Source organism: Apis cerana, linkage group LG14 (genome assembly GCF_029169275.1).
Source record: "Apis cerana isolate GH-2021 linkage group LG14, AcerK_1.0, whole genome shotgun sequence".
Lineage (NCBI taxonomy): Eukaryota > Metazoa > Arthropoda > Insecta > Hymenoptera > Apidae > Apis > Apis cerana.
Genome location: NC_083865.1, coordinates 1,339,589 through 1,352,066, shown reverse-complemented (window position 1 = coordinate 1,352,066; position 12,478 = coordinate 1,339,589). Strand labels below are relative to the sequence as shown.

Here is a 12,478-nt window from a genome sequence, read left to right as displayed (position 1 = left end):
TTTTTTTATAATTTATTTTTTAAAGAAGATTTGGACAATTTTGAATAACAATTTTAATATATATATATAACTTTTATAAATATATGTATATATGTATATGTATATAAATAACTTACTTTTTGTAATTGAATTCATAAAGAATATATGAAGGTTAAATATATATATTTTTTTATGAAATTATTTTTTTTTATTGTATTATGCGATTCAATAGTTTTCTATAAAAATATTAATTTATTCGTATGAAAAACTATTAGTTTACGAGATATTTTAATTTAATTTTTTAAAATTTATTATATGAAAAACGAGAAAAATATTAACAGAAGATTATTTCTTGTTTCTCTTATGCTAAGTTCTAAAATTTAAATTAAAATTAATTTTATTAAATTGAAATTTAAAAAAAAAATTTTTTTCTACTAATCATTAGAGTAATTGTCAAAAAAATCTGAAAACAAATGAAAGAACTTAATTTAATTATATAAATGTGTCGGTGAAATGATAAAATTAATTATATGATTTATTCAAAATATAAAAATCATTAATAATAGTAAAAGTAATTGACTTAAATAATTTTTTTTTTATTATTTATGATGAGGACAATTAAATTGTGATAAATAATAAGTTTGATTTACAGGATATAATATATGGGATTAAAAAAAAAATTTGACTTTAAATTTCGATATCAAGATCGAAGCAAGTTTTTTTGAGATTTTCACTAATTTGAAAATATTTAATTTATTTAGAACCACAATAAAACATTTTTTATTCTTTGTATTACTAAATCAAATCCAATACAAAAGATTTATGAAATGTTATTATTATGCATAAAAAATAATGTTTATATATATATATATATAAAACATTATTTTATATATATTTTATATATATATAATATTTATAATTATGTATAATATATATAATATATTATATATATATTATATATTATATATAATATATATATATATATATACATATATATAAAACATTATTTTTTAATATATATATATATATAATATTGGAATTGTAGTATATAAAATTTATAACATAATATTCAGAATTTTTAATATTTTTCATAAAATTTAAAAATTTGAATAAAGTTCTAAATTACAAATTTTATTAATTATTAATGTATTTTATACGTACATATTAATAATTTATATTTTATGATATATATTATGATATATATTATTTTTTACTATCCTTCTATATGATCAAGCAATTCTTTTGTGAATCTAATTGAGAATATTGAAATTCATAGTTATATACAAATATTGCACACAAATCAACCGTTAAAGATAAAACCAGCACTAATTTGGAATCATCCTAACACTTATTAATTTTTTTTAACTTTTTTTAATTTGTATTTTCACAGAAAATATGATATGATTGAAAAAAAAACTAAAATATATGATAATTTTCCAGATAGAATTCAACATATAGTTCAAATCAGAGTTAGAATCTAGTTAGGTAGAATTGTTAATTAGCTAATTCTAAATAGTTAAAATCAATTACTAATAGACTAATAATACAATTAGTAATAAACTAATAATTCACTCAAAGCTCACAGTACAAACAATTGTAATTTTAAATACTTCATTGAATAATATTCAAAATCTTATTATAATATCTTATTATTAAATCTTATTATAAATTGGATTTTAACATCATCCAAAAATAAAATATGATAAAATACAGAACAAATCAGAAAGAATATATAAGTAATTATAAAAATACTTAATAATAATAAATATTATTAAATGTTAATGTATTAAAAATAATATAATAATGTATTAAAAAATTTTTTAAATTGTAAATAATCTTAATTTTTTGATTAAAAATTATAAAACTCGAATATTTATTTGTAAATAGTTTGACATTTAAAAGAATCGAATTTGATGAATTTAAATTTGAAAAATCATAATGAAATTACACATTTGAAAAATTGTGATTTTATTTAAAATTTGATTAGGTTATTTCTTAAATTATAAATATAATAAAATTATTAATTAATAGTATTTATTATTATTAATAATAAAATAATTGTTAAAAAGATATAATTAATGATAATAATGTAATTATAATATAGCTTATAAATTATATAAACTAGCTTATAGATATTATGTAATATTTTAATTGATTACTTAAATTTTTCGAATTAAATAAAGTCACTTTTATAAAATATTGAACAGAAATTGGGTAATTTTACGTGACGTTGGTTACCGGCAATTTGAAAACAATTAGTATAACATGAATCAAATTGGTAACTCGTCATCATATCTAATATTAATATATCTAATATTATATTTAATATTGCAACGCAATAGATTTACACATTTAGTGATTAGTTAATGTTTTTTATTTATAATTCGTTAAAATCGTTTGTCGAAATAAAGGAAAAAATTTTTCACAAATTGTTAGAGCCTTATATTATATAATTGATTTTTAATCTTCTATATTAATTCTTTTAACAATTTATAAAATTGGAAAATCTAAAAAATATATTTCATTTTCAAATATTTAATATATTTTTTTAATTGTGTTGATTAGTTTATAATAAGTATCATTTTTTGATTATATATTATAATTTTATAAATTCTTATAAAGTAATATAATATATTTTAAGTAATATAATAAGATCTTTAAAAAAACTTTTTTAAAAAAATTGCAAATTAAAAATTTATTTATAATTTTTAAATAATAAAAAATTCTTATATTTAAAGAATAATTATTTAGAGAAATTAATAATATGAATAAATAAATTTTTATTTACTATTATATGATATTTTACATTTTACACTTTGATGTAATTAATGTTTTTATCAATTTTCTTTTATGTTATATATATTGTTTTGTTAATATTATTTTTTTTTCGAAATCATGAACATTTGAAACAAATGATTTCCTATTTTTCATAATCTACATTATTTATTTTATTTGCTTCCTTTATAATGTTTAAATAAATTCATAAATATATTACTTATTTATATATATATATATATATATATATATATATATATATATATATATAATTGTAAAATACTATAATATAATTTATTTTTTTTATTGTATTTTATTATATTTTACACATGTTTATATTTATTCTTATATTTTTTTTATACATGAAGCGATTAAGAAAGAAAATAATATTATGATAATGATTTTTTTAATTAATTTTTATTAATTATTAATAAATGATTTAATAAATGATGTTATAATATTAATTGTATGATATGGAATTCTTTGAGTGAAAAATAATTTAAATTTGTACGTTGATATTTTCTATATATAACTCTAAATAGATTGAATAAAAATTCAATATAACATAAATTTATAAAAATTTCTAAGAATATAGAACTTTGCATATAAATAATTTTTAAATCATTGAATTTTTAAAATTAAAATACACATTTTAATTTTATCAAAATCTGTTAAAAACTTATAAAAAAAATTAAACAATTATAATATTTTTTTTTAAATTTGAGCTATTTAGTTTTAAACTTAATATTTTTTACATTTTAATTTTTTTTGTCATATCAATCACACTCAACAATGAACAAATTTCATATATATAGAAATGACTTCCTATTTCATTCTCAATTTATACATTGATGTTACTAAACCTAAATATACTAAAGTCAAGTTCACGTGATAACATACCAAGCATATATGCTATATTTTTGTACATACAATATATATAGTTAAATGCATCATATGAATGGAATAAAACGATGATAGTGCCATCTGTAGATATTTCTTTTTTTAATATGAAAATAAAATACCGCCAATTCAATGTTGATCGTATGTATGTTAAATTTTTCATTGATGTTTTAGATTTAGAAGTTTTTATTTTATTATAGATAAACATATATAAAAGAAAATTTTGAAAAAACGTCGAATTGATTTTAGTTCTTCAATGTTTTGACTTGCATGACAATGGCGGATTTTATGTTTATCACATATTTTATATTATCGTTGACACTAAAATTATGTCCAGGTGTGCAATATATTTTTCAATTAAGTAAATATTTTATTTGGATAATAATATAACAATTTAAGAATAAAATTTTAATTTTATCTTTAACATTTTGCAGTAATATCTAACATTTATTTATTGTTATTCTTTAAATTGAATTTTTTCTGTTATTTTTTTTTTTATTAATTTAATATATAATATATCTTATATCTAAATATATATAATATAAATACACATTTGCTTCATCAAAAAAACAATACTTCATAATGTCTTGAAATATATTTCAATGGTTAACAGGAATCGTTTTTAGGAGAAGAAGAGAAGTTTACTTTATTAGAACATGATTTTTCTATTGAAAGTGAAGAATCACAAAAATCTGTAGATATTATGGCTTTTAATAATATCAGTTCAATGGGACAACAGCGTTTTAAATGTCATACTTGCGAGGGGCCAGATTGTTTACATTCTGATATCTGTTATAATGCAGTTACTGTAATGTTTCTTATATTATTGTAGATAAAATGATTGAATTAAAGAATATTAGAGAAAATAACATATTTTTTAATGTCTAATAGTGCTGGAAATCTAGAGTAAGACAATCAGATGGTATGGAAAGTGTAAGTAGAGGATGTACATCATCAATAGATCAAATGTTATTGATATGTAATAAACAATTACCACCACGTATAATTCAAAATGATAATAAAAAAAGACATGTTAGTGGATCCTTAAAAGGTGTACAATATTATGTTGAATGTTGTCAAACAGATTTCTGTAATGGTGGGCCATTTCCAATATTACATGGTTTTAATGGAGGTAAAATATATATATATATATATATAATGTTGCATCATATTCAGATTTTATTTATATATTTATTTCCTATAATCTATTTTCTATTTTAATATTTTTTTAGATATTGTTGAAGAAAATTATGCAGTTAAATTAACATTGGCAATTTTGGGTCCTATGGTTGGATTCTGTATAATTGCTGGAATAATATTGTTTTATTTATTGGTGTGTAGGACTCGTAGAAAAAGAACTTTGACTGCAAGGCGTAATAAACTTGTTATAGATTCTGAAATGGAGTCATCTATCTTACATTTTTCATTTTCTTCTCCAACATCTACTAATATGTATCATTCTCATGAACTAAAAGCAACTGCAGCTGGTGATAGTACATTAAAGGTATGTTATGTTGTCAATATTATTTGTAATAGTTATTTAAACTTAAAAATAAATTAGTAAAAAAGAGATATTTCAAAATGAATTATATATAGAATTTTATATATACGTAAAAATAATTGGAAAAAAAAACTAAAATTCTTAAATAAAATCATCTTCTATGATATTTGATATCTGAAATATCATAATGAAAATGTTATAATATATAGATATATATTATATATATGTAATATATGTATACATATTTATATATTGTATATATATATGTATACAATATATACATACATATAGAAACTAAATGATATATAACTAAAATATGTATAAAATAAGTAATCATATATAATCAGTAAAAAATATTAAAGAGTTAATATATTTATTAACTTTTGATTCTAAAGATAAAAAAAATATATATTAATATATAAAAATATCAAATGACTCTATCTTTTGTTTTCCGCTTCATTCCATAAAAACTTCTAATGCTTGTAATGGTTAAAACTTCAATTGCTTATAATTTAATAAATAAATTTTAAGCAATATTTTTATATTTATTTTGACTTCTAAAATTAATTCTATATAAGTATCTCACAAATATATTAACGTTATAATCCTGATAAATTTTTTTTAAATATTGTTGAAAAAAATTATACAATTAAGTTAATATTGATAATTTTGAATCTTATGATTAGATTCTGTATTATTGCTGGAATATAGGATGATATAATATCTTGCAATTTATTTTTTGTTAATAAAAAATAGATCAATTATATAAATATTTTAATAAATTTCATTAGAAATAATTTTGAATGAGAAATTTCATAGAAAATATACATTTATTTAGATATTCATTTAATATATTTTTGTTAATATTTTTCATTGATCAAAATGTTTAGATTTTAAATTATTTTTAAATTAGAAAAAATAAATTATAAATTGCTTTTATATTTTATGAAAGATATAATAGCATTATTTCTTTTATATGAATACTTAAGTATCAAGAAATTTTCTTTAATATTAATACAATAAAATACAATGAAATATTAAATAGTAAGTACATAATTCAATTTAAATTTAATAGTTTATATAGTACATTAAATATTATAATCAAAATGAAATATATTAATTGTCAATAATAAACCATCTAAACATAAAATAAATAAAAAATTTATTAGAAATAAGAAATTAATAAAAATGTAACATTTATAAAAAATATTTTGAAAATAGCAATTAGAAATATTAAGTTTAAATTTTCCATTCAAAAATTTTTCATTCTATTAGCTGAAATTGAAACAAAATGTTATATATATTATATGTAAATATTTTTTAAAACATTTCAAACTTTCAAATAAAAATGATATTAGATATGAAAAAATATAATATAAATAATTTAAGTTATAAAAATATTATATAATTTAGATGCTTTAAAGATTTGAAATCCAAAAATAATTTTATAATTTAATATTATAAAATTTATTTTTTTATTAATACTATTAAATCATATTTAATTCTATTATTGTTTAATTTTATTATTAATGTTATGTTTATTCTTTAAAATAAAATTTAAGCATATCCCAAAATTTTTTTAATCAAATTATGAAAATGTTTTATGAACAAAAATAAGAAAAAAATATTATATAAGTTTTTGAAACATTTCATTTAAAAATAAATTCATTTAAAATCATTTAAAAATAAAAATATGAAGTTATAAGCAATTTATTCTTTGTTCAATATAACATAAAAATAAAATTTTTTAATTTTTAGAAATAAATAATTATAATTATAAATAATTATAAATAATTATAAATAATTAAATAATTAAAGTAAAAGTTTCTAGATATAATTGATAAATAAATTGAGTTTCTTTTTTTTATTTTACATTATTTTTTTTATTTTATTTAAAAGTTTTCTATGAAATTTAAATATTATATAAATTGTATATTATGAAATATGTAGGAATATTTGGATGGAAGAAGTTTAACCAGTGGATCAGGATCTGGATTACCATTATTAGTACAACGAACATTAGCTAAACAAGTAGCATTAGTAGAATGTCTTGGTAGTGGTGGTAATGGTGGATTTGGTGGAGAAGTTTGGAGAGGAATATGGCATGGTGAAAATGTTGCTGTAAAAATATATTTTTCACGTGACGAAGCAGCTTGGGCTCGTGAAACAGAAGTTTATTCTCAATTATTACCATCAAGACATGATAACATTCTTGGATATGTTGGGAGTGATATGACAAGTAGAGCAAGTTGTACTCAACTTTGGCTAGTAACACATTATCATCCAATAGGCTCACTTTTCGATTATTTAAATCGAACACCTCATTCTTTAACACATCATCAAACACTCAATATCTGTTTGAGTGTTGTGAATGGATTACTTTATTTACATACAGAAATTCATGGAACAAGAGGAAAACCTGCTATGGCACATCGTAATTTGAAATCTAAAAATATTCTTGTTAAAACTAATGGTAGTTGTGTAATTGCTGATTTTGCATTAGCAGTAACACAAGATCGATTAGCTACAGATAGGATTGATTTAAAACAAGGTACAAAACGATATATGAGTCCAGAAATTCTTGAACAAACGTATGTAATATTTTTTATTATATTATATTTTTCCCACTTATTTTATTTTATTTTATTATTAGAAAAAGATAAATAACTTAATTTTTTTGAATGGAATTATATAATTTTTAAATTATAAAATTAATAAATAAATTTCTATAAAAAAATAATATATTTTTAATAAAATTAAATTAATTATTAAATTTAATAAAATTATTTTAAAAGATATTTATAGAGATATTTTAATTTTTTAACAAACATATTGAATTTAAAAATAAGAAATTCAAATATTAATTTCGATTTCAAATTAAAATATTTTCTAAACTAACTATGTTTGTTGAAAATAGATTAATATTTCAATACATATCTCTTTTCTATATTTTTTCTATATATATATATATATATATATATATTTTTAAATGGAACATTTGATGTATGAATTAATATAATATATATATATTAATTCATACATCAAATGTTCCATTTAAAAAAATCTAATGAACTTTCATAAATCATTTGTAGATATGTATAAAAAAAAATAACATTCATCTATTTATATTATATCTACTTATAAATTTATACTTATTATATATTAACTATTTAAAATAACTTTTACATAAAATTTGTTTTATACAACAAGTTATTATGAATTATTATGAATTATTTAAAATTTTCACATTAGGAAATTCACTTTTTATATTTTTTATATTTTTTATATTATTAGTTAATAGTTAATAATTATATCCTATATAATAGTTTTTTGAGTATAGAACAAATATAAACTTGTCTATTTTTTTAATTAAATAATATAAAAGAAGATACATTTAACATAAAATAAAATTAAAGGCATAAAAATAATTTTTTTACATTTTTTAAAATAAAATGACAGAAATAATTTTATATTATATTCTTAAATTATTTAAAATATTTCTTTTCAATTTTTACTATTATTGAACATAATAATATTTATTTGAAACATTCTTTTTTATTCTATTTAATTAAAGCATTTTGTAACAATTTTTCTTATTAAAAAATAATAAAATGAACATGTTCTGAATTAAGAATTATTTCATTAAAATATTCACTATATGATTGTGCAAAATTATGCAAAACAAAGAAAAATGTTTTAAATAAATATTAGATAGTAGATTTGTATAATAACATAAATATTAGATTGTAGATTGTAGATTGTAGATTTAATAACAACTAAAAACAAAAATTTAATCAAGTAATGAAAAATGAAAAATTAATGTGATATACAATTTAATTTTATTTATATATTGAAAAAATCAGAAAATATATTTTCATTCTTAAAATATTTTTCAAATTTTTTACAATTCAAATTATTAAAACTCAGTTAACTCTAATCTATAATTTTTTAAATGTAATTTAAAAATTAAATTTTTTTTTAATTCTTAATGAAATTTTTTACTATATAAAACATAATTGATTATATTTTTTTTAGTGGAATATTACTTTAAAAAAGTAAAATATTATTTTAAGAAAGTGTTCAAAGTTTCAATATTTTTTATTTTTTTAAATATAATTTTATAATAATATAAAATTTTAAATTATAAAGTAAAAATTTAAATTATAAAATATTTCGTTTTTAATATTTTATTATTTTTATAAAAAATACTGACTTTCAGGAATTGATTTTATTTCTTCAAAGAAATTTTTTATCACTAAAAGAAAATTGCTCCATATATAATTTATTATGTCATATATATACATGTAAACTTTTAATAAAATCAGAAATTTTGAGTAAAATAAATTACCTAATGTAATAAACAGAACAAATATTTTTATAATTGATTGTGAGCCAGTAATATATTTTTTAATTAACATTATTTTAGATATTTAACTTTATTTAAGATATTTATTAAGATATTCGAGTCTGTTAAAAATAATAATAAATCTATTATTAATCTTGTCTATTAATAAATAAAATTAAATATTATAAATATAATAAAATTAATTTCAAACCATTTAAATATTAGTAACAATTATCAAATTATAAAACTAGATATTTATTAATATAATTTGTTACTTATACATAATAATAATAATCAAAATAAAAAAAATTTTTTATTTGATATATTTGATATAAAAGAAAAATGAGAAATATACATATCAATATATATTTGATACAATTAATTTTGATTTATATTTACAATTTAAATAATAAATATTTAAGTTGAAAGATAAATATTTATTTTAAATGTTTTTAGGATAAATATTGAGTGCCTCGAGAATTTTCGACGTGCAGATATATATAGTTTAGGACTGATATTATGGGAAGTTTGTAGAAAGTGTATAAGCAATGGTGTTGCATTAGAATATGTAGCACCATATTCTGAATGGCTTTCTAATAATCAAGAACCATCTATTGAAGAAATGAAAAAATTAGTATGTTTGGATCAACATAGACCACCTCTTCCTAATAGATGGCATTCTGATCCAGTAAATATCTTATTAATTATTAATTATTTATTAATTATTTAAATTTTAAGGAAAAATTTTATTTATAGTTTATAATGAAAATTGTTATAAAATGCTTATTATTTTTTTTTAATATTGTTATTTTTATTAATATTTGTTTGCAGAATATTTGAAAAAAATAGAAAATTTAAAAAATGAAACTAAAATAAATATGAAAGTTAATATATAAAAATATCTATTAAAGTTTATTTTTCAAGTCATAAGCAATTTAAAATTGCATTAGATAAAAATAGAGTATGATAGATCCTTTTATCTAATGCAAGTTTAATATTTGTAATTTGAAAAATAAGTTTTAAAGGAATTTTTTAAAGTTACTCCTTAGATCTTTTACTTATATTAAAACTTATTTTATTTTCATCAAAACATACTGTATATTAATAAGTAATTTATTTTTGCATTTTAATATTATCTTCTGTTTTAGCATCTTCTAAGAGATTATATATAATAAATATTGTTTATATAGTTTATATAAAAATATATTAAATAATAATATATATTTTGCAGACATTGGCTGGTTTGGGAAAATTAATGAAAGAATGTTGGCATGGGAAACCTGCAGCACGTCTACCTGTTCTTAGAGTAAAAAAAACACTTGTTAAATTAGCAGCTAATGACACACGTGTTCATTTATCTCTTGATTAAGTAGCATGTTTGAATACGTATTATTTTATGCAGATATTTATTAATATGAGTACAATAAGCTGTGTGGCTTCTTTTGTAAATTTTTTTTTTTTTTTTTTTGCGAAATATGAAAGACAATTATATAATATTTGTGCTATCATTTATTTTATTATTCATATATTTATAATCTTCTTAAGTTAAACAAAAAACATCAAACAAGAAATTAATTCTCGTTTAATATGATTTTAGGATCATAAATTATAATTTTTATAGGTTAATATTTATGTATATTTTATAGTAGTTTTTATAATGTATTTAGTAATTAATATTGTGAAAATATTGTTTTTTTTAATTAAAAATAGTAAAATCATACTATTTTAGATAATTTAATTATATTAAATAAAATTATGTTTATTTCTTGAAAATAATTAACATAATTGATTTTATATATTTATATATTTGATATTTCAATTACATGAATTAGTATTCACATGATCAATATGTTTTTTTTTAACTTAATTATTATAATATAACAATTCATAATTGAAAAATTCAAAAATACATTTTTATTAGAAAAATTTTATAACATTAATTATTGATATTGGAATAGTCTTATAATTATTCATGTATATACATATATATATATATATTATATATATTATATATATATATATTATATATATATATATATATATATATATATATATATATATATATATATATGTATGTATGTATACAATTGATGACAATTGGTAAAAATTTTATCAAAATAAATATAAAGTTTTTACATCATATTAATTATTAAAAAATATTTTGCAAATAAAACAATCGTATTCAAAACATTAATAAATTGATAATTACTATTAATTATTACTACTAATTGATAATTAATATATTTCTTCACTATACTATTATTTTTGTACATGTATAAACGTTAACAAAATGTGTAATAAAACTTATAATTAGTACCGTTATTTATTCTTAAAATTTATCAGTATTTTGGTTATATTCACATTTAGCATTCTACTTTTTATAAAAAATTATCTATTTTTAGAGTTATTTTTTGTTAAATAAAATAAAGAATATTTTCATATTTTTACATGAAATTTTTAATATTCAAAAAAAAGATTCAAACTCTATTTAACTATAAATATTTAAAAAATTATATTTTTGTTGTCAATAATGTAATATAAGAATTTTGAAATAAAAAATATAAAATACCTATTGAATAAATTAAAAATAAACTTTTTCGATGCTAAAATATTTTTTGAACGACTTCTTTATCTCTTTTTTACGAATGTATTTTTGGTCTGATTTTTATTTTTTAAGTTTTCAATTAAATCTTACTGAATTTATTAGTTACGCATTAGAAACGCATTTTTTTTTATTATAGAATTAGAATGATGATTTTAATCAAATTTATTAATTCCCTATATAATAACACACAAAAAAAATCAAAGTAGCATCATAATGTCATAGACAACATAATTCGTTAGATTTTAATGAATATAATATAATTATTAAAAATATAATTCTTGAACATGAATAATTATTAAGATAGGAAAAAGTTTTCGCATTAATAAAATTTAATTTGAAAATATAAAAAATTTTTTTTAGAAAAATCGTGAAA

General features: G+C 16.7%; 1 protein-coding gene across 11 annotated transcripts in view; it reads left to right on the top strand.

Moving 5' to 3' along the window:
• The window catches only part of LOC108004409 (activin receptor type-1), a 57,108-nt gene extending 45,286 nt beyond the window's left edge, over window positions 1–11,822 (top strand). The window contains exons 1-8 of one of the 11 annotated variants that reach the window (XM_062085175.1): window positions 3,709–3,795; window positions 3,904–4,015; window positions 4,281–4,462; window positions 4,546–4,786; window positions 4,887–5,158; window positions 7,106–7,746; window positions 9,957–10,188; window positions 10,732–11,822. In XM_062085175.1, the coding sequence (XP_061941159.1) occupies window positions 3,787–3,795; window positions 3,904–4,015; window positions 4,281–4,462; window positions 4,546–4,786; window positions 4,887–5,158; window positions 7,106–7,746; window positions 9,957–10,188; window positions 10,732–10,869 (1,827 nt within the window). In that variant the 5' untranslated portion in view covers window positions 3,709–3,786 and the 3' untranslated portion in view covers window positions 10,870–11,822. Of the gene's footprint in view, window positions 1–3,689; window positions 3,800–3,903; window positions 4,016–4,267; window positions 4,463–4,545; window positions 4,787–4,886; window positions 5,159–7,105; window positions 7,747–9,956; window positions 10,189–10,731 lie in introns of those variants that run through there. The other 10 variants (XM_062085176.1, XM_062085178.1, XM_062085180.1 and 7 more) reach the window with 10 other exon arrangements.
• The last annotated feature ends 656 nt before the right edge of the window (window positions 11,823–12,478 follow it).